This window comes from Cricetulus griseus, chromosome 2 (assembly GCF_003668045.3).
Source record: "Cricetulus griseus strain 17A/GY chromosome 2, alternate assembly CriGri-PICRH-1.0, whole genome shotgun sequence".
NCBI lineage: Eukaryota > Metazoa > Chordata > Mammalia > Rodentia > Cricetidae > Cricetulus > Cricetulus griseus.
This window is the reverse complement of record NC_048595.1, coordinates 394,686,572-394,710,094: the sequence shown is the minus strand read 5'-3', so window position 1 is coordinate 394,710,094 and position 23,523 is coordinate 394,686,572. Positions and strand designations below refer to the sequence as shown.

Sequence of the window (23,523 nt, the reverse complement as noted above, 5' to 3'; positions counted from 1 at the left end):
AGGGCTGGTAGCCTCCTGGAGACTAAAATAACTTGAGAGACTAAATCTTGTAGGGAGCCGGTTCCTGCATTATCCATTACAATAATGGTGCCTGAAGACACCAAGATGTAAATTACTTCACAGGCGCTGGGTAATCTCCATTCCTTTGATCTCTGCCTATCCGTGGCTCATTTGGCCTGAGGAGCTGAAGCCATTCATAGGGTAACACGTCCCAGGCGGCTGGCCAGCCTTTATAAGGGATGGTTTTCTTGGTTCAGTGTCTCGGCTCTGGTAAGCTTATGCTCAAGATGCATTAAAGCTTGTCTGCAGAAGGATCCGAGTGTCCTGCGTGTATTTCTTGCCGGCCGAGAAAATACAGCACGCGCGGGACAAAATCTACCTTGCCAAGGGTGGGAAATGTATTCCGATGATGTTTGGGAATTTGTAGGTGCCACCACAGGACAACAATTAAAAGGTAGAACTCTCACTCTTCCTTGTACCTTTCTCTACTGCCTAACTGATGCAACCGAGTCTCACTGTCACTACATTTCTGCTGAATGGAGCCCCAGGCACTAGTCACAACGGTAACCACTTCTATCATCAGAACACATCACAACTTCCCCATTCAAAAGCGGTAGCCACATCTCTCTGGCTACAATGGTGATTCTCCAGTTACTTCAATACTTTAAAAGGCTGCAGCAGCATGCAAAACAATTTCATTTCACTAAAAAAAAAAAATAAGAAAGGTCTTCAGGAGATGGTGAGCTTTATTTTTTCTTGTCTGGATAGAGGTTTGGTTTGCTCTTGAATCTTCTGGGGTGGAGACTAGAAGAAAGCAGAAAGCACAGCATGTGGAGGTCTACTCAGCATGGTCATCTCTCTCATTCTCGTCTTCACCATCCACGGAGAGCGCAGCATACTTGCTTGCAGAACTGCACGTAGAGGCTGGGTTCTCCTCAGATTTCTTTGGCTCAGGTGCAGATCTGGAGTCTTGATCTTTTTTGCCATGTTTCCTATCTAACTCCTTCCAGTGGTCTTTGTTCGCTCCATCTCCAGGACCACAACTCGGGATCCCAGTTTGGCCTTTTGGGACACTAACTCCATCTATTTTATTTTCATCATTTCTTGATGATCTGTCCTCAAAGGGCTACTTTCCTTCCACCACTTGTAGGGGACTGCTGCTGTGTATCTGAGCTCTGAGATCGAGCAGGAGGTTTAGAGCTTCGCTTCACCCACGCGTTCTCCTTGGCGGATGGGCTGGCATTACCTTTAGAGGTTGATCAGGTTTAGAAGGTTTGGAGGTTGGAGAGTGACAGTCTTCTTCTTTGTTGGGGGTTTCATTTTCTAGAGACTTCTCACTCTCTCCTTCGTGTTATTTTGCCAGATGTGGCTGAGGTCCCAGTCTGAGATGACTCACTTCTTGTCCTCGACCAATCTCTTTCCTGAGTTTCTTCACTTCGCCAACTTGGGTGTCTCTCCCGTGGCCGGCAGTCTAGTTTTGGCTCATCCAGCTGCTGTTGCAACTTCTCTTTCTCCTTCTGTAGCCGCTCTTCTACTTCTCTTTCTCTAGCAGCTGTGTCAACAGGCTTTGCCCCTCCAAAGATAGAAGCAGCTTGACTGGACTGGGGGATGCTACTTCCTTAGGAGTACTCTGAGGCTTTAGATTCAATTTGGGTCTTTGGGGGACACCTCTGTCATCACGCCTATAATCGTCCCGAGAGTAATCTCTTCATAGTGGTCCCCACCTTCTCTTAGTCATCATCCCTGTGGTACCCACTACCAAAAGCTCTTCTGCCACTGCCTGTCCTGGAGTCATAGCCTCAGTCATAGTCTCTGCTGCCTTGGTCTTCATAGCGATCCAGCCCCCATAGCAATCCGTATCTCTGTGTGGGCCATCCCGATACCAGTTTGAATCATAACAAACTAGATACTTGTCTCCAAAGCTATCATCATCTCTTCTAAGTGGCTAGTTATCAAAGCTGTCTGTGGCAGGACCGGCCCTCCAATCTGTGTCTGTTTTGTCAGAATCCCGATTTCTATCTCAACCAAAAGAACGATCATACCGATCTTCATCCTGTGCTTGACCAGCAACGTCCACTCGAATTTGCCTGTTACCTAGAGACTCTTCATTGACTGAGCAGAGAATCCAGGTCTTCAAATTCCGCATAGCCAAAGCCTTTCAAACTGTCGGGATTGCTGGGTTCACGTGGTAGGCGTAAAGAATGCCTTAATGGAGTCTTCTGTCACATGATAGGGTAGGTTCCCCAGGAAAGCAGTGTAGGGTGGTGATTTGAGAAGAGGGCTCCTGTCAATATTGGACTTGGAGCCTGTGGAGCAGTGGGAAGGATGGAATGGTCAATTGGAGGTGCCCTATAAACATCGTCATCGTTACTATGCCAAGTTGTTGACACATCTCCTTCCAGATCGTCTGTTTCATCAGCCCAGCTGACTGGTTTGGGGACACAGGTGCTTCCTGCACCAGTACCCCCATCCTCAGTTACAAAGTCTGTTAGGGTCTTCCCCTTCTTCTTTTTTGCCGAGGCCGCCATGTAGAGAGAGGGAGAAAGAACACAAAGGCGGGACACATTTCTTAATTGAGGTTTTCAACTCTTAGATGATTTTAGTTTTTATCAAATTGATATAAAACTAGCCAGCACAGGGACTAAAGGCTCACGGGGCTCTAATAAACACCTCATAAATATTCATAAAACTTCTTTAAAGTCCACAATGTAGACCTACTAAGCTGCTCCCTTAGTGGAACAGTTAGAGGTCCCTACTTAGCTCTACTCACTATGCTGCTTGACCTGTCTGTTGCCTGATTTTACTCCTTCAGGAAGACTAGTACCAAGAGACAGTCACACAATTAAACTGTGTTGGGATTAAACTGTGATTTCATGTCTAGCAGTGTATGTTTTTATGAAACTGGGTGCATTTGTGTTTGGTGAGCCCTGCATTTAGAAGTGTAACATAGTCTTGATGAATTGCTCCGTTGTTTAGTGTCAAATGACCCTGTTTATCTCTTCTGAGTAGTTTTTGTTTGAAGTCTGTTTCTTTTTTCAGGCACTAGAACAATGATTCCTGATAGTTTCCTGGCTCCACTAGCCTGGAATATCTTTTTCTATCCTTTTACCCTAAGGTGATGTCTGCCTTTGACCATATGCTGTGTTTCTTGGAGGCAGTAAAAGGAGAGAACTTCATTTCTAATCCAATATGCTAGTTAGTTCATTTTATTTTAGAGAATTGAGACCATTAATATTCAGTTGTTATTATAAGGTCCGTGTTAATTCCTGTCATGTGGATTTTGTGGCTTATTTTCTTTGTTCTTATTTGTTTAAACTGTTCTGGCATTGTTTAGTCCTTTTTCCTGTAGCATCTTGAGATGCTAAAACACATCATTAAATGTGTTTTCTCCCCTCTGCAGTCTGAAGTGTTCCTTACATCGTTTGTAGAGCTGGCTTGGTGGGCATGAGTCTGCTTAGCCTGATTTCGTCCTGGAAAGTTTTTGTTTTGCCTTCAATTGTGGCAGATACTTCTGGGTATCATGGCTTACATATGCAGCTGTGACTTTCAGAATTTGAAATCTCTCTCAGAATATATTTATTTCCTCTTTGGGATCTTTGAACATATTTATAATCATTTATTTGAATTTTTTGTCTAAGTCCCTCTCATTGGAGGCCATACTTACAGGATTGATATTTCAAGGAGATATGTTGTCCTGGTTTTGAGGATATTTTGTTTATGTAGTAGAGCCTTTATATCTGGTGTTAGATTGATGATTGTGTGTAAACTGACATTTCCTGTCCTGACTGCCGGTCCCAAATAACTGACTCAGAGGATAATTAAAGAATTATAAATGATCGGCTGATAGCTCAGGCTTGTTACTAGCCAACTCTTACAATTAAATTAACCTGTATTCCTTATTTACACTTGGCCCTTTCCCAGTACGGTGTGTCCATCTTGCTCTTTCTGTGTCTGGCTGGTGACTCTAGACTCCACCCTTATCCTTCCCATCATCCTTAGTTTGGATGCCCCACTTATACTTCCTGCCTGGCTACTGGACAGTCAGTGTTTTGTTTTGTTTTGTTTTTGAGGCAGGGTTTCTCTGTGTACCTTTGGAGCCTGTCCTGGAACTTACTCTGTAGACCAGGCTGGCCACAAACTCACAGAGATCCTCCTGCCTCTGCCTCCCGAGTGCTGGGATTAAAGGCGTGCGCCACCACGGTCCGGCACCAATCAGTGTTTTATTAAATCATCTCAAGTGACAAATCTTTACAGTGTATAAGAGGATTATTCCACAGGAATTGTGGGTGGTTTTTATTAAGTCATCTTTCAATGGAGGTGTTTGCAATGTTGGGGGGGGGGGTGTTGTAGCATGGCTGAAGTGTCATTTTCCTCTGTTAGACTGTCTTAGTTAGGGCTTCAGTTGCTGTGAAGAGACACCATGACCACAGCAACTTTTACAAAGGGAAACATTTAATTTGGAGCGTCTTACAGTTTCAGAGATTTAGTCCATTATCATCATGGCGGGACATGGCAGCATGCAGACATGGTGCTGGAGAGGAGCTGAGAGCTCTACATCTTGTGCAGTCAACAGGAAATTAACTGTGTCACTAAATGTAGCTCAAACATAGGGGACCTCAAAGCCCATCCCAACAGTGACACACTTCCTCCAACAAAGTCATACCTCCTAATAGTGCAGAGCCATGTTTCTTCAAATCACCACATTCAACCTCCTGGCCCCCAGAGACTTATAGCCATATCGTAAGGGAAAAAATGTATTCAGTCCAACCACAAAAGTCCCCATAGTCTTTAACAGTCTCAAACTTACTTAAAAGTCTAAAGTTCAAAGTCCCTTCCGAGATTAATATACTGCAATCCCCTGTAAAAATCAAAGTGAAAAAGCAGATCACATACTTCCAACATATAATGGCACGGGATATACATCACTGTTCCAAAAGGGAGGAAAGCGAGCATGGTGAGGAAATACTGGACAAAGAAAGACTGTAAACCATCTGGGCAAACTCCAAACTCTGTATTTTCATGTCTGATGTCAAAGCACTCTCCAGATCTCCAACTCCTTTCAGCTTCGTTGACTACAACTTAACAGGTATCTCACAGCAGATTTCCTTGACAGCTGTGGTCTCTCCAACATCTTGGGGTCTCCAAGGAAACCCAGACTTCATCTTCACAGCTTCACACAATGGCTTCTCTGGGCCTCCACTCAGGGACGCCTCTGCCATACACCTGGCCTTGGCAGCTATCCCTTAGTCACAGAAGAAGATTCCATAATCTCTCTCTTCTATCCTTGACTCTAAAGCCAGAACCACACGGCCAAAGCTGCCAAGTTGTGCTGCTTGCTGTGGCTGGAACATGGCTCTCTTGTTCAATTACATCTTCACCAGATTTCTGTTTCCATGGTTTCCTTCACCGCCTACATTTGGCTGTCCTGGGACTGGATCTGTAAACCAGACTGGCCTTGAACTTAGAGAGTTGCTTGCCTCTGCCTTCCAAGTTCTGGGATTAAGGGCATGCATCATCACACCATGACTTGAAACTGTGGGTAAAATGATCATATTTGCTAAGTCTCTTATCTATAGTAAACATAAATTTCTCAAGAAAGCCATGAGCATGGCCTCATAAGGGAGCTTTAAAAAGGACCAAGTAAGGGGCTGGAGAAATGGCTCAGAGATTAAGAGCACTGGCTGCTTTTCCAGAGGTCCTGAGTTCAACTCCCAGCAACCACATGGTGGCTCACAACCATCTATAATGAGATCTGGTGCCCTCTTCTGGCATGTAGGCAGAACACTGTATGTATAATAAATAAATCTAAAAAAATGGATCAAATAAAACTAACCCCCAAGGATACTTGGAATGGTCAGACCTCAGGAACGAATAGTTGGCCTTATTACAGTTGGCTGCCATAGTAACCAATTCCTAGCTGCCTGGAGGAAGGGGAGGGAGGGATTCACGTGCTCAGGCAAGCACACTTGAGAGATAAGAAGGAGGGGAGAGGAGAAGAGCCCAAGAGCCCAGCCCTATAAATGCACAGCTAGTCTACAACAAATGCCCTGCACCCTCACTCTGAGCCTCTGGATTCCTCTTCTGCATCCAAGACCAGCACAGACAATGTCCTCATCAGCGTGTCCCAAACCACAGGGTCAAGGTCAGTGAATGAACTCTTCTGCTATGAAGCTGACCTTGTCTCTGACCTCGTCACCAGAGCCAAGCATTCTCTGGGTTTCTCAGCATTCACATCTGTACACGGTGGCCCTGAGAGAGGTCACAGATTTGACTTGTTAACCTTTGTCTTGCTCAGTTTCTACCTCTAGAGCCCACCAGTCTCTGTTGTCCTAGACCTTTTGCTGATCACTTCCTCCTCTGTGTCCCCCTGCATATGTCCATCAGGATTGCCACCTGCTCACCTGTCCTCCTGGATGGGGCAGAAGGCCAATAGTTTGGATGTGACTGACCTACAGAGTCCAGTTTCCAAGGGCAGGAAGAAAGAGGCATCTGTTTAATCTTGTCTTTCTAGAGCCTGAGGAGGACCCAACTCCTTAGTTTTGTTTCTACATCACTGGGCAAGCATGCTCAGCCTCCCTTCCATGATGGGTTTCTTATCTTGCTTGGTCTCATTTCCATCTTTTCTCTCTTAATGATTGTTTCTCTGTTTTTCCATTTGGCATTTTCTTTCTTTTCCCTTGGAAAAAGGAGGCTGAGAAGTGACTCATGGACAGCCCTTTCTTAGAGATTGTGGTAAAGAGCATGTGTCCCATAGTATGTTGTTGTCATGTGTGTGTCTTGGGAAATGAAGGGACATTATTACTAGGAGCCAAGTAAAAGGAAAGGATAGTTAAATATATCAGGAAATGGACGAGTTAGATGTGTTGTGTCTGGAATGATGAGCCCAAGATTTTGCCAGACAAAATTTTTATATGACAATTTTTAATAAAAAATAGATAGTGTAGACAGAACAATGAGGAAATTCTCAGAGACACAGAGAAAGATGGAGAGGGCAGAGAGGAGAATGTAGATAGAGGTGAGGATGAAGGGAGAGAGGGGAAGGAAATCCCTCTCCTGAGGAGAAACGAGGTCCTTTCACAGCACTTAAGGAAAGTCACCTGGTTTCTTGATCTATTTGTGCTGAGTTATATTTGGACAGAGAAGAGGTGGGCAGCTCACCAGCTTGGTAGAAAGTACATTTTACAGCATTACTTGTCCTTTCTGAGACTGGCCATTGGGGGTGAGGTACCAGTGGTCATGGGTTCTAATTGTAGGGCATCCCAATTCTCTGGATCACACTCCAAACTGCTAGGGATGGAGTATTAGTGAGAGAGGATTTTTTTCTCTATGCTTTTGGCTTTCTCATCTCTCTATATTTATCCCTCGGCAAACCAACAAGAGCAAGTCACTGACAAGGGACAGTTTTCTTCTCTTCTGGCACTGCTTCAGAAATGAGAAATGAGGAAAAGGGTGAAATGACCATGAGTCATTAAATGCTTGAGGCACATTTTGGAGCAGGGAGGGGACTAGTTCCTGCTGGAGATTGAAAGCTGACCTGCAGCATCGCTTAGAGATCAAGAGGTCCTTGGTGGTTGGAAAAAAGTTTTGATGTAGCCGGTAATGATTGACAAACCTGAGAGACAATATCAGCTGGAGCTTAATGGCCTGTGATCTGGATGATATCAATTGTACCAGAAGATTAAATACCAAAGAAATAACGGAATTCAAACAAAAGCAAAGGGTCTATGTCCAGGAGTGAAAGAGTAACAGAAGTCATCGTAGTTTGAAGTGGCACCATGGGGAGGTTTGGGGAAGACAGGTAAATGTGAAAATAGTCAATGTAGGAATGAGGAGCTCTGCACCCAGCACAGGGACCCAGTGATGCTGTAGTATGGCATACAGCCAGATCCTGATTTACCTGGGATCTGTGGTATTTGAGGATGGGTTTCAGCCGGATCTTGCCAGAAAAAGAGATAAGGATATTGAAGAGGTTGACAGGAATAGGCCGTTTGCACCTTTCAGAGTAGAGCAACCTCGACTCTGGACAGATGAACCTACACCATGACAGATTTTGTAAGCTGACTGCAGTTAGGGATGCATCAAGACTTGACAGGGTCTATCCAGTGCAGACAGCTGTGGGAGGTCTTTTATCTTGTGGGAAGGTTTGAGGATAGATCCAGTCTCTGGCTTAATGTGAGGACATGATCCCCCAAACACACATTATCTGGTAGGGGGTACACTCTCTTTGAGAGTGAAAGGCAGGAAATATTGGGGAGCATTATAGAAGGGCAGCCTCTTCTCTCTCCACTAATACAGGAGCAACTGGGCTATGAGTGGGAGGCTAAACAAGACTTTGTAGCGTTCCTTTCATATGAAAACAGACCACAGAGAGATGAGGGAAAACTGAATCAAAACTAATGTATATTGTCTAATCTGTGCAAGCTGGCTGCTAATTATTTGAGTTAATCCTCATTTGCTAGGAGGAAAAACCTGAGACTCAGCTAGCCCACGCTTCTCTAGAGTTGAATTTCAGATGTGCCTGGCCCAAATCAAAATACCTCTGCCTGTATATACTGGGCCTCACCATTTCCTAAGAAGGTGTGTGATTTTGGAGAGGGGGTACGTGAGCATTTACATATTTTATTTTTAAGTTTATGTGTCAGTCTTGAGGATTACTTTCCAATGACTATGTCTGAAGAAAATGGGTTAAGTATGCAAGAGGAATAACTATATAGCAAGCCACTTAGTTAGGGATAACAAAGGCTTTTGGTATGAAATTTAAGGTCCTAGTTTATGTCCCAAGAAGTCAGGTTTGACCACACATCCTTGATAAGCCTATTAAAAGAGCCATATTGGGGCTGGAAACCTTCCATTGTTAAGAGCACTTGCTGCTCTTGCAGAGGACCCAAGTTCCATTCCCAGCTTTCCTATCAAATGGCTCACAACCATGTATAACTCCAGCTCCAAGTGATCCAACACTCTCTTCTGGCCTCCGTGGTTCCCCATAAACATGTGTCACTCACTCACACATATACACACACATACACATGAAATAACAATAATAAGAACCTTTTCAGAAAATAAAAGTAGCCAAATTGATAATGAAAAACAGAGAAAGGAAAAGTATTCAATGTGGCCACATTAGGGAAAGGAGCAAATAAGCCCAGGCATCCTGAAACCATCTTTGGGTACTGAAATGAAATTAATATTTTAATAGATGGCCAGAGATACACACACTAAGTAGTCCTAGGTCAAGATGTGGTCCCACCCATCACTGTCTTTTCATTAAGGTGATCTAACAGCCATCAAGTCTCTTTCCGTTCTGGTTGGCCCAGACTTTCGGCTTTCTCTTCTCTCAGCATGGGATTCCTGGGTTTCTTAAGGTCCATTGTTCAATAGCCAAAATAACTACACATCTGATCCTTCAAAATAGTGTCATCCCTGACAGGCCAGTTACGATTTCATTTTGTGTTCTGACTCTGATTTAAAGCAAAGACTGAACTCTCTCTCTCTCTCTCTCTCTCTCTCTCTCTCTCTCTCTCTCTCTCTCTCTCTCTCTCTCTCTCTGTGTGTGTGTGTGTGTGTGTGTGTGTGTGTGTGTGTGTGTGTGTGTGTGTGTACAACATGCTATTTCATTGCTTGTTTGATTTCTTAAGTGCTAGAGATAAAAGCCAATGCTAGGCAAGGACACTTACCACCATGTTATACCCCAAGCCTAACATGATGCTTTCATATATGTGCATAAACTGTGAAACAGCTGAATCAATTTAGCTGTCATATCTGTTTGTTATGGGGAGCCCACCAGAAATGACCACTCAAGACACAGTCTATAGGAAATTGAAAGTCTTTACTCCAGCCAGCTGGGACTACATTCAGGTATTCAGGATCCAAGTGTTGCCCCAGGAATTTATAGCAAGGGGCTTTTAAAGGCAAACACCTTCGACCCCACCCCCACATGTTGTTATCTTGCTGGGAGATAGGGGAGGGCTGTGTGTATAAGCAAGCCATCTAACAGAAGCTAAAATAAGCAGTTAGCTGGAGGGGAAGGCTTATACAAGAAGGCAGTTTAACAGAAGATAAATTTATCTGGGGCATAACTTCAGAATAGAGCTTGGTAATTTTCCACAGGATTCTCCATCAGACCTCAAATTCCAGCCAAACCTAAAATGGCCTCTACAAGAATGCAATATGGAGGAACCACTGCACTTTCTTGCCCTGTCACATATTGCCTCACATAACTATTGGTCCTTTTGTGGTGAGAATGCACAAAACCCAATACCTCAGCATTTTTCAAGCATATCATACATATGCCGCCATGTTGTATAATAGCTCAAACTTTGTGTCCTTAGACAAACATCATCTTTCCTATCCCCGCCTGTACCCCAGTCTCTAGGAACCACCCTCCTGCTCTCTGTGTCCTTGATCTGGACTTTACAGGTCCACATATAAATGGTTTATATAGTATATTTCACTGTACTTATTTAACATGACATCTTCCAAGTTCTCCCACATTATCCCAAAGAGTAAGATTACCTGCCTTTTAAAGGCTGAATGATATTTCAAAAAGTAAATGCCATACATTTCTGAAGTCTGTTCACGTGCTGATGGATATTATTACAGTAAAAAATAAAGATCTATTAAGAGAAAACGATTTCCTCTGGTCAAGAGAATGGAATGTCAGATGGAGGTGGAGACTTAACATCCCAGTAGGGCCGATCAGTCACCTGGCTAAGGGTGATTACTTCCTCAGGAAGTGAGACCACTTCTTAGCAAGTTTGGGCCACTCCCCAGGAAAGTAAATCTCCCCTCTTAAGTCAACTTAAAGAAATGGAAGGAATAATTAGCCCTGTCTATGAGAAAAAAAAACAAACAAATTAACAACTCTCATCTTAAAGGGAATTAGAAATAATTTATTCTGGGGCCATTTCAAGGGACCATGGTCTGGGGCACAGATTTCGGTTACCTCAAGTTCTATGTTCCAACATGGAAGCAGTTTCATGAAGTCGTACAGTTTACAAAACAAAGAAGGTTACAAATCAAGGTATGCTGCCTAGTTTTATGTCAACTTGACACAAGCTGTAGTCATCAAATAAGAGGGAGTGTTAATCCCACCAGGCAAGAATAAGACCACTACCACAATTTTTGGGACAAATTTGAAACAAGCTTTTTTTATTCAGGTGCACCAGAGAGCTGACCAGAAACTGCCTTCTATGTTGGTTAGAGAGGGCAGTACTGAGTCCATTTCTCAGGATCCTTTTAAGGAGTAAAATCATGGTTAGTTGCAAAGCAGGTTTGCAGAAGCAAGACAATGGAGCAGTTAGGAAGCATGGGAAAAATCTCAAAAAACAACACTACCACCAAAAAAGTCATCATCATGTGGTCATTGATTAGGGAGGGTCAGGGTGTTCTCAAAAACAAGTCAAGGTCATGTGTTGGGGCAGGCCAGGTTCCAGGAAACAGAAACTTAAAAGCAGAAACTCAGTTCTTACCATAAACGGAAACTTGTTTTTAACAATACAGTAAAATGGCTCCTGCCTTCAAAATGGAGTCAGGCAGGTTCCTCAAGAGCTTCGATTGAGAAATACCACCATAAGATCAGTCTGTAGGCAAGTTGTAAGGCATTTTCTTAATTAGTGAATGATGATGGAGAGTCCAGATCATTGTGGGTGATGCCATCTCTGGACTGGTGGTTCTGGATTCTACAACAAAGCAGGTTGAGCAAGCAAGTAAGTAGCTGCCCTCCCTGGCCTCTGCATCAGCTCCTGCATCCAGGTTCCTGCCCTGCTTGAGTTCCTGTCCTGACTCTTTAGTGAAGAACTATTATGTAGAAGCATAAGCCAAATAAGCCCTTTCCTCTCCAAGTTGTTTTGGTCATGGTTCTCAGTTAGGGTTTCTATTGCTGTGAAGAGACACCATGACCTTGGCAATTCTTACAAAGGAAAACATTTAATCTGGTGGCTCAATTACAGTTTGGATAATGTACAGTTTAGTACATTATTATGTAAGACCCCCGGAAGCTCAGGCCTCCAGGATCTCAGCTCAGGACCACGGTCACCCCAATCACCAGGTGGAGTCGAAAGCTTGATGCAAACAGCATGAGGCTTTATTATATTTGTTTAACGAGCTAACCCCATGTTAGCTCGGGTCTTTCATCCACCCACCATGGTGGATGGCTAGGAAAGACAGCTAGAAGCGTCTGCATAGAGATCTTATAGGGCAGCGTAAGGGGAGTGTCTAGGGGTACACACAGGCTTAGGATTGGTATGCCTCCAGGCTTGGAGGGTTTGCCCTGTGTTAATTGGTCAACTGGTTGTTATGGCCCATAGGCTCTCCCAGGGTGGTTGCTATGCTCTGTGCATCATTGCTATGCACTTGTCCGTAAAGCACACCCAGAGCCGTAAAGCATGGCACCACCAGCTAACTTCTGATTGGTTCCTTGCCACGAGGGGGGCACCTAACCTCCTAGTGACCAAGGCAAGGTAGTGGCAAGCACGTGTTACTGTCATGGCTGCCAAAATGGGGAGCTGGTCTCTTCAATTATTATGGTGGGAAGCAAGGCAGCATTCAGGGAGACATGGTGATGGAGAAGGAGCTAAGATTATAGAAGGAACTACACCTTGATCCCACAGGCAACAGGAAGTGGTCTGAAGTATCTTGAGTGTATATGTGACCTCAAAGCCTGCCTCCACAGTAACACTCTTCCTCCAACAAGATCACACCCATTCCAATAAGTTCATACCTCCTAATAGTGACACACTCCCTTTGGTGGCCTTTTTCTTTTCATACCACCACAATGCCCAAGATGCTATCTGATGACATTCTTAGATTTTTTTGGTTGGTGGAAGCTAATGGTTGCGAAGTTAACAGATTCCAAAAGGTTTTTATCTATTAGTCAAGGGATGTTAGTTCTGATGGAGATGAGCAAGGAATGATAATTCCAGGGGCTAAAGTTAGACTGACATGTTAACCTCTGGACCTGTAACATTTCAGTCTCTTCACAGTCTGGCAGCTCTATGCAGTAAGTCAGTCTCTGCAAGCACAGCTTCTCTCTAGGAGTTTACATTCACAGCCCTTTAATGAGATAATACAGGTTTTTTTTCCTACTGGCTGGTGCCGTCACTATGGAGCCACCATGAGGCTCTGTCAGGTCTGCCCACCCTTATGATTCAGAAGGACATGATGTTTCTTTTGGTCACTGGCCAGAGTGGAAGATGCTTCCTCTGTGACTTTGGGCTTTTTCTTTCTCTGACACCCTCCTCTCCACCATGTGTCTGCTTACAATTTTCTCTTTTTCTCTTCATCTCCCTCCTCTGGGCAGCTGCCAAGGGTTACATCTTGCCTGTCCTGGGATTTTTGAACATTAATAAATGTGTCCTGGACCTTTCTTCGGAGTCTGTTCTTAAGTTCTTTTATTACCCCAAGAGGATCCCCTGATTTCCTGGGTAACATGTGGTGACCATGGCAGGTCCTCAGTAATAAGACCTTTGATTTCACAAACATAAATAGTGCTGCAGTGAACATGGAAGATGCTCTCCAGCATCCTATTTATGCTAATTTAGTCTCCTTCAAACAGGATGCTGCCATATTAGATGACACACATACTTCAAGCTTTTTTGGGAAGCGCCATGTTTAATATAACAGCAGGACTCACATCCCCACCAACAGTGTGCAAGAATTATCCTTTTTCTCCATATCCTTGCCAACACTTACCTTTCATCTTTTTGATAGCAGCTATTCTAACAAGCATGAGTTCATATCTCCTATGGCTTTGCATTTCCCTGATTGTTAGCTGTTGGGTGTTTTCTTCATATTCCTATTGGTTATTTGTCTATCTTATTTTGGGAAATGTCTATTCAAGCCCTTTATCCATTTTCAAATTTATTATTATCTTTCTTGCCAAGGAGTTGCTTTGAACATCTAAATTGCTTGAGTGTATAAGGTTGCACATCTTAAGATCATCTATATTTAGTCAAGGACTCTCAGCATTTGAGTTTTTCTATTACACTTAAGGCCTGAAAGGTCACCTTTATGGTGAATAAGACCCAATGTCATTTCCTGATTGCTATAAGCCTGCTACTGAATTTATTCACTCCATTCCCATTTGGTTGCTGATGTCCTTAGGTCATTTCTTCTTTTAACCGTGAAGGCAAAATTGGATCACAGGCCTGTGGGGGAAGCAGCCTAGAGTGTTCTAGCTACTTTTAGCATTAGGCCATTAAGAGCCCCAGGAGAAAGAGCTCATTGTACAATCACCCCACTCATGAGATCTAGGACCTCTCCCCTATAAGAGTTGGTAGCCAAATAAATGATTTCCCTAGACTTCTCCTGAGAAGTCTCTCAAGAAAGACCTGGTGGTGGGATTAGATGTTCACTCCTGTGAGAATTTCTGACCACCAGGGCCAACAGAGTATAAATCCATGTGAGACAAGAAAAAAATTCTGTTCAACATGAGTCAGTAGGTGGTGTTGGTTCAAACTTCTAGAGTCTCACACTGGCCAGTTTATTTTAGGCATATTTAAGCACAGCACAGTTTTGGGAGAAGTTTCATGGTGATAATTAACTCAATACTGTGTATACAACAAAGCTAAAGATATGACTACATTGAAACTCTTTACAAAGTACGTGTGACCTCTTCCATAAAGAAAGAGGACAGTCTTTCAAATACTCATGCTTCTGAGATGGTCTGTCAGATACTCTAGGCCTTAGCCAAAGTTGGCTGCTCTGATGTTACTGTGAGACGTTGGGTGACTGACTGTCCAGGTAGCCTGCTGTTTCTGCCATTTCTTGCACTTTTAGAAAGTCACTCTCTTGTACTTCCTGCTTACTGTATTAATGTTATTTTTCCTTCTCAGGTCTTTGATGAGATTGAAGACTAGAGATAGTCACAGCTAATATCCTCGCCTATCTTAGCTAGAATATATTAGGTACAAGACTTATACTTTCCAGAATAGGACAGCTAGCTATTGGAGTAATCGCTGTTATTGCCATTGCCCTAGGACTGTTTCTTGCTTGATGTTGCTCTTGCTGGATGTAGGTCTAAATTTGTGTATGTTTTTACATTTCTTTCTCCTGAACTATCCTTGATAGTTGTTATCATTGTATATAGTTTTTTAATCATGTGTAAAACCTTCTTAGCTAGACAAAAATGGGAAATGTAGTGGCATTTTGCTTTGCCAGTGAACTTGTGGTGGTGGCCACATCCTAAGGATGTGGCATCAAATGCAGATGTGACCCCTTATAAGGAAGAGGAGGAGCTGGCTTGCTCTCTTGGGTTGTAGTGAGAACATCAGAAGGGCAGAGACTACAACTTCTGGAGGAGGAAGACCACAGCAATTACTTACTATTATTTCTGTAAGTGCTTCCCTAATAAATAGGTGTTTATCTTAAGTCTTGTGGACTCCTTTAAACCCCGCCTTCAAATTGTTGCTAATTTAACTATGATCACAGATCCTCTGAGTGTCTCTGCACAGAAACCTGGAGTTAGGTAGCCTTGTTCTCTAGTCATTGGTAGCTCTAGATGGCTACAAAACCCCCCAAACAAGGACAGAGAATGCCCTAGAGCAGTAGTTCTCAACCTTCCTAATGCTGTGACCCCTCAGTATAGCTTCTCATGTTGTGGTGACCACACACACCATAAAATTATTTCCATTGCTACTTCATGACTACAATTTTGCTACTGTTATGAATTGTAATGTAAATATCTGTGTTTCTGATGGTCTTAGGTGACCCCCATGAAAGGGTCATTTGACACGCCCCCCCCCATAGAAATCGAAACCCACAGGTTTGGTTCTCTCTCCAGGAGAACTGAAATTATCAGATGAACAACAAGTGATGGGTTTCTTTTTCTTCAAAAACCAGTTAGGGAGGTATATCCTGCCCCTGTGGTGGTGTGATTGAAGGACAGATACAGGTTAGGACTGTTATGACAATTACCTTCATATGGAAAACAGTATCAGCACATCCGCAATGGCTGTCATTGGTTGTCAGCATGACTACATCTAGAATTAACTAAGAACCTAAGCTGCTGGGCACACTTGTGAAGGATTTTCCTTAATTCAGATCATCTGAGTTATGAAGACCCAGCTTTAATCCAGATCATTTGAAGTGGACAATCTCCATTTAATGTGGGCCACACCCTCTTGTGGCTACCTGTATAAAAAAGAACATAGGAGAAAGAAGCTTTTGACTTCTGCCTGCTTGCTCCCGATCTTACTGACAAGTTCATATATCCTGCTACTGAGGCATTCCTTCACTGCCTTTGGAGCCTACTTGTTTGGGATTCTGTCACGTACAGAAGACCAGCTGAGACATCCAGCCTCATTGACTGAACAACTACTGAATTCTTGAGCTTTCTGTCAGGAAACAGCTAATGGTGAACTAGCTGGATTGTAAACCACTCTAATAAATTCCCTATATGTGTGCATAGATCATTCTATCAGTTCTGTTCCTTTAGAGAACCCTGACAAATGCAACCCCTAGCAGTGTAAAGATTTTATTTCCCTACCCATTAAGTCTATGGTGAACCAAAGGGGCAGTACTAAAGACGGCTGTGCTCCATTCACATGACTGGTCACCTGGCACAAACAACTGCTCTTTTTAGAAGCTCTTGGACCTTTGGGAAGTTCCTATTTTGCCTGTAGATGGTTCTGAAAGGGTCAGAACAGCAGGTCAGTTAAATCAATTATGGCAACACAAGATTTACAGATAATTCTTTTTCTGTTCCTTTCTGCTGGAAACTGTATGACTTCATTGTCCAAACTAAATTACCCATGACTCTTCAATCAGATTAAAATACCTCATAAAGGTAATAAAATAGAGGCTCAAATGTCATGATATTCATAAACTATTTTCAAATTGTTGCTAATTTACTGAGATCACAGACCCTTTGTTCTTTAAATAAGAATCAGTAGAGTTTTCTCTGTATAGTCTGCAGAAGACCTTTATGATGCTCTTTAGCTTACCAGAGAAATCATAGTCATGGACACAAAAAATTTAAAAGGCAAGAAGGTCAACATATACAATCTGGTGGGGTGGTGATGGTGAGGCCTTTAATCCCAGCACTTGGGAGACAGAGGCAGGATCTACAAAGAAAGTTCCAGGACACCCAGGACTATTACATGGAGAACCCCTGTCTTGAAAAACAAAAACAAAAATATATATACAATCAGAAAAGCTAGCAGATAAGTGTGCATTACCAAATGGCAATCTGAGGCAGAGAGCCCTCACCTGCTCTGGAATGTGCTGCACATGCAATGTGGTAATATTGCTTAAGAAGACATTTGAAGCAGCTTTGATGTCAAAGAACTGAAAATGTCACCACATACCACTGTCTTCCAGAGTGGCCCACCAGCTCAGACCATCCTCCCTGGAGCAGTTCTCCCTCAAGCACCATGCCATCTCTGTTACTAGGCACAGTGATTCAGTGACAAGGCGTGAGCAGCAGAGCCACGGGATGAGGTAGGTGTGGTTTGCTTTCTAAAACCCCATGTCTTTACACAGATGCCTGACTGGCCAACTGCTGGTGGTATCCAGTGAGGGACTGGATGCTGACCAGAAATAATACAGAATATTATTTCTTCTCAGTGAACTACAGGCAAGCATTTGTCCTTCAGTGGGACTTAGTGAGGCCTCGAGTGAAAGTCCAACTTCTTGGCCAAGTCCAAAAATTCTATGGATTGTAGCTCACTGATGACTTCTGTTGTTCAACCATTAGCTTTAGTCTCAACCTGTCTGCTGAGTGCAGGATTGGGAGCCCATATTAAACTATGTCATTTAACTTCCCTTCCCTTTCCAGATCACCAGAGCAGCCCTAGGCACCAGAACTTTCCAAAGTGAAGATGATAGGAATAGTCCCCACTGATACCTTGATCAACCAAGAAACCTCACTTACGGCCAAGTGGTGGTGGTGTATGCCTTTAAACCCAAAACTTGGGAGGCAAAGGCAGGTGGGTCTTTGTGAGTTCAAGACCAGCCTAGTCTTCAAGAGCTAGTTCCAGGACAGCCTTCATAGCTACACAGAGAAACCCTGTCTCAGGGGGAAAAAAACCACCACCTCACTTCACATAGAGGAAATCTAGCCCTTCAAAAAGTAACCATGATAAGGGAACGACTATAGCCCTTCAAGGAGGAGCCATAACAGGGGAGGGAGCCTCTACAAGCCAGGAAGGATATTTGAGAACTTGAAAATTAAGAGAGCTTAATTCAACTTATATAGCTGAATGATAGGCAACCAGTAATGATAGGGGGTGGGGAGAAAGGAGTAAGAATTAGAAGTTAGAAACATGAAAAAAGGGGAATCACAGGAAAGACCAAATGGGGATTTACTAAAGAGAGAACAGAAGGATAAGAACTGGAGGGAGGCGCTGAAGAACGTGGAGTTCAGCAGGCACACAGTGGGCTTCTCAAACATATGCAGGTAAAAGGATCTGATACATCATTTGTTTGTTTGTTTGACACGGAGTTTCTCTGTGTAGCCCTGGCTATCCAGGAACTCACTCTGTAGACCAGGCTGGCCTCAAACTCAGAGATCTGCCTGCCTCTGCCTCCAGAGTGCTGGGTTTAAAGGTGTGCACCACACTGACCATCAAAATCTGGTATGTCTTAACTCCAAACAAGATGAAAGTACAAGAGATTTAATCTGAACATCATGATTCCCAATATGTTACAGTAATGAGAAAAAGAGCATACAAATTGTGAATACTAACTCTCTAAAGATATAAGATAAATTCTACGTAGTCACAGAGGTAAAGGTGACCAAAGTTCTCTATAGGTCCAGTTCCAGAAAGATTGGCCCTCATTCATTCCCCATTCTTTGAGAGGTGGCTGGATTCTTTTGCCCAATGGTATGTACATCTGACTGTAAGGGGAAGGTGGCACCTATTAAGAAAACTCCTCCTCCAGCCAGGCCCCTTTTCCTTGGGCACAGTATGGTGGATCAACCCATCCAGGAGAACAAGTCTGGGAAAGCATAGATCGCTGAATGATCGAGAAACGACTGCTACTCACTGTCATCTGAGTGACTTGACTCCCTACGCTTTAAAACCCCAAGTCTTTCTTCCCCTTAAATTAAGTATGCAAAGACAGAATGTAGTGTTTTGCTAGAGAACATTTCTCATGTGCTTCATACCAATGACCTTTAATAAATTTATTGTTGTCACCATTACACACTCCATCCCTCAGTTTCTTTTTTATTAACTTTTATTTAAATTAAAAACTACATTATTTCACATACCAATCCCAGTTCCCTCTCCCTCTTGTCCTACCACTCCCCCACACAACACCCCATCCCAGCCCCATTCACTCCTCAGGGAGGGTGAGGCCTCCCATGGGGGATCATCAAAGTCTGTCACATCATTTGGGGTAGGACCTAGGCCCCCCCCCAAGTATCTAGGCTGAGAGAGTCTCTCTCCATAGGGGATGGGCTCACAAAGCCCATTTGTGCACTATCCTCCCTCAGTTTCTTAGCTTTCCTCATCTGGTGTGAGTCCCAGGCATAGCTATTTTATTATATCCCCTCTAAATACCATAAGCAGCAGCAGCCCTTTGATGTTGAAGGACCTGAAACACAGGCACCATTTCACTGGGCATCTCATCAATCCATACTAAAGGGGAGCCATCACTTCCTCAATTTCTAAAATAGAGTTTATATAGAGAGCCCCTGGTGACCCTGGCATTTTCACTATGCTGTTACTCCACAGATTTACCAGAGATTGCTAAGTTCCAAAGCTTTTACTGTCACCTGGGTAAAGCCTCTTGCTGGGTTTCTGGGTCCAGGGGAACATCTCACCTTCCATACAACTGTGTCCTTTATGCTTTTCCTGCCTGCCTCCTCAAACAGGCCCCGGACAGCAGACCTGAGGAACAGCAGCACAGTGACAGAGTTCATCCTTGTGGGCTTTGAGCAGAGCTCCCCTTCCACCCGGGCATTGCTCTTCACCCTCTTCTTGGCTCTCTACAGCCTCGCCATGGCCATGAATGGCCTCATCATCTTCATAACCTGGACTGACCCCAGACTCAACAGCCCCATGTACTTCTTCCTTGGACACCTGTCTTTCCTGGACATCTGTTTCATCACCACCACCATCCCTCAGATGTTGATCCATCTGGTGACCAAGAATCACACTGTCTCTTTTGTCTCTTGTATGACCCAGATGTACTTGGTCTTCTTTGTGGGTGTGGCTGAGTGCATCCTCTTGGCTTTCATGGCCTATGACCGGTATGTTGCAATCTGCCACCCACTGAACTATGCCCAGATCATGAGCCATCAGGTGTGTGTCAGGCTGGTGCTGACTTCCTGGATCTTTGGGATGGTCAATGGCGTCTTTCTTGAGTATATGTCATTCCGGAATCCCTTCTGCAAAGACAACCACATAGAAAACTTCTTCTGTGAGGCCCCCATAGTGATTGCCCTCTCCTGTGGGGACCCCCAGTTCAGCATGAAGCTGATCTTTGTTGATGCCATTGTGGTGCTGCTCAGCCCCATGGTGCTCATTGTCACCTCCTATGCCCGCATCCTGGCCTCCATCCTTAGCAGAGCCTCCTCCTCAGGTAGGGGGAAGACATTCTCCACTTGTGCCTCCCACCTGACTGTGGTCATCTTTTTCTACACCTCAGCCATGTTCTCCTACATGAATCCCCGCAGTACACACGGGCCTGACAAAGACAAGCCTTTCTCCCTCCTCTACACCATCATCACCCCCATGTGCAACCCCGTCATCTACAGCTTCCGCAACAAGGAAATGAAGGGGGCCATGCGGAGGGCCCTTGGGAGAGGCAACCTGGCTCAGGCAGAGTCTGTCTAGGAGGAAGATTCATAGAGAAGTTTCCTGGGCCTCACCATCTCTGCCAGACTCCAGGAATGAGCATTCATGACCTTAGCACTAGACTCAAGATGAAATTTCTCCTGTGTCCATATCTCATATCTCTAGTTGACTTTCAACACAGATGGAGCTTCTTTGACTTCCCTTAGTAAAGGGGTGGGAATGTCTCTGCGACCTGAATGGGCAGCAGAGAGACTAGCTGGGGGAGGCAAGAAGGCAGTTAAGCACATGTATCGGTAATCAATGTTGGTTCAAATGTCCAGAGTCTGACCCCAAGTTGTTTATTTTAGGCATATTTAAACACAGCACAATCTGTTGAAAACTATTCTTGTGGTGGCTAACTGAACCCTGCCTACACAAGAAAGCATACCCAGGTCTCTGAGGAACAACTAAGCTAAATGTACATCAGACATGGCCACAACAAAACTCTTTGCAAAATACATGTGACATCTTCCCTAAAGATAGGTTCTATAGATTGACTGATAAAAAGGTCTTTACTAGCAGGGTGTGGAGGAGGTTCTAGTGCCTGGAAGTCCCCAGCCACACATATCATACAAAGGGCACTGGGCTAGAGAGCAAGTTCATTCCAGCCTTCTGGGCAGAAAGCAAGTTTAGTGTTCCTTTCCTTGAAAGAACACCCCTGAGTGCTTAACATTCCAGGTTCCCCTGGTGCATGTCTGTGAGTACAAAGACCTCTGTACCGCCTATGCCTTAGTAACAAATACACTTTCAGTCTTGGAGGCAGACTGCAATGCAAAGAAACTTAATTTCATAAATTAAGGAGAGACAGGCATGGTTTTCAAGGAAAAGCAATTGAAGAAGATAATCGAGTCATGTTTGGGGAGCAGTTCTCTCTCTCTCTATCTCTCTCTCTCTCTCTCTCTCTCTCTGTGTGTGTGTGTGTGTGTGTGTGTGTGTGTGTGTGTGTGTGCATGTTGTTACTTATGTGTGCAGGTGCAAATGTGTATGCACAGATAGGATTAGAATATTCTGACATATGCTCATATTTATTTACAAATGTTTTAAACTGTTTTTCTTTTGAGGCAGGGTCTACAAGTCTTGATTCTCTTTGTCCAATCTCTCAAGTACTGGAATTACTTGGATACACCACCATACTTGGTTCCACCTGGCAATGTCATCATTAGTCTGGATATTCATTGCATAATTTAACTTTACAGTATTTGAAAATTCCTTCTTGTCTTCTGTCTTTTTCATAATTCACTCACAATTGGTGGGTCTGTCCTGTCCTTTCCCTTGCTTTCCCCAACCTCTATCCCTTTATCTATGGTCTAGATCAGTGGCTCTCAACCAATGACAATCTGACAGTGTTGGAAAGAGTTGCTACTGGCATCTACAAGGCACAAGCCAGAACAGATGCTAAACACCCTAAAATAGTACGGACAACTTCCACACCAAAACTTAATGCCCTAAGACCTTAGCAGTGAACAGAAGTTGAAGAAGGGAACTAAAGGGGAAATAAAAGGAAGCTAATTAGAGATGGTGACGTGGGAAGAAAAGAAACACATGAGACTGAAAAAAGAATAAAGTACAGAATTCTGTCTGCAAAGCTTTATCTAGCTGTGTGTGGGCAGGGTTTTCAATAACAATGATCTGTATGTGCACTTCTAACAAAACCTGCTTTGAAATGTCTGTGTCTCCATCTGTCTACCCATACCCTCCAAATCCTGTAAGACCGTCCCTGTCCAGTTGTCTGCTGATAGCCAGGCTCCTATTTGATTCCTGTACATTTCCCCTGTGACTTCAGACCATGTTTCGTTCATCCAGAAGCCGCCCTTCCTTTGACTCCACCACTTCACATTCCAGTCTGGCTCATTCCTACCTTTGTCCCCTCTGCTCTTCTGCCCTGAGAACTCAAAAACAATGCTATAATCTGTAAAATGTCTCCCTGTAGGAGTAATTTAAAAAATCAACTTTTTTTCTCTCATTCACTTGCAGTCTTGCTTTTGCCAACACCTGCCTTTTCTCCCTGAGGACTCTTGTTCTAGTCTGTTTTCTTTGCTGTGATAAAGATCACAAGCAAAGGCGTCTTGGGAAGCAAGAGAGAAGTCATGATAGAACTCAAGGCAGGAACTGAAAGAAGAGTCATGGAAGACAGCTGCTTATTGGCTTTCTGTCCATGGTTCATTCGGCTTGCTGTGTCATATGGCCCAGGACCACCTCTTCTGGGGATGTACTGCCCACAGCCATCTGGGTCCTTTCACGTCAATCACTAATTAATAAAATGTCCCCGGATAACGATCTTGCTGGTGTGTTCCTGTATTCAGCTTACAAGTATATTGATGAGAAGACCTGCATCCATGTTCATCAAGGAGATTGATCTATAGACTTCTTTTTGGTTGTGCATTTGTCTGGTTTGGGTATCAAGCAATACTGGCTTCATCAAAAGAGTTTGGGGACATTCCTTTTCCTTCTTATGGAATAATTTGAGAATCATTTTTTAACTTGTGAATTTTTTATTGCTCCTTCCTGTATCATTGCTTGTTACAGACGTTTAAATTACTGATTTCATCATGGTTGAACTCACCCATGACACACCTAGAAATTCATCCATTTCTTCACACTTTCCAACTTAGAAGAACTGGTTTTTCAAGTGTGTCCTTATGATTTTCTGAATTTTGTTGGTACCTACCATAATCTCCTTTTTTCTCTAATTTTATTAATTTGGGTTTTCCCTCTCAATCTTCTAAGGGTTTTGTCAATCTTC

At 43.6% G+C, this 23,523-nt stretch overlaps 1 protein-coding gene and 1 pseudogene across 1 annotated transcript; one reads left to right on the top strand and one right to left on the bottom strand.

Moving 5' to 3' along the window:
• Positions 1 to 838: 838 nt before the first annotated feature.
• On the bottom strand, positions 839 to 2,528 carry LOC100754862 (annotated as a pseudogene).
• An 8,387-nt stretch (positions 2,529 to 10,915) lies between these two features.
• On the top strand, positions 10,916 to 20,780 carry LOC100755435 (olfactory receptor 10AD1). The gene is made up of 2 exons (XM_027396447.2): positions 10,916 to 11,020; positions 19,677 to 20,780. The coding sequence occupies exons 1-2, from the start codon at positions 10,916 to 10,918 to the stop codon at positions 20,778 to 20,780; spliced, it is 1,209 nt and encodes a 402-aa protein (XP_027252248.2).
• The last annotated feature ends 2,743 nt before the right edge of the window (positions 20,781 to 23,523 follow it).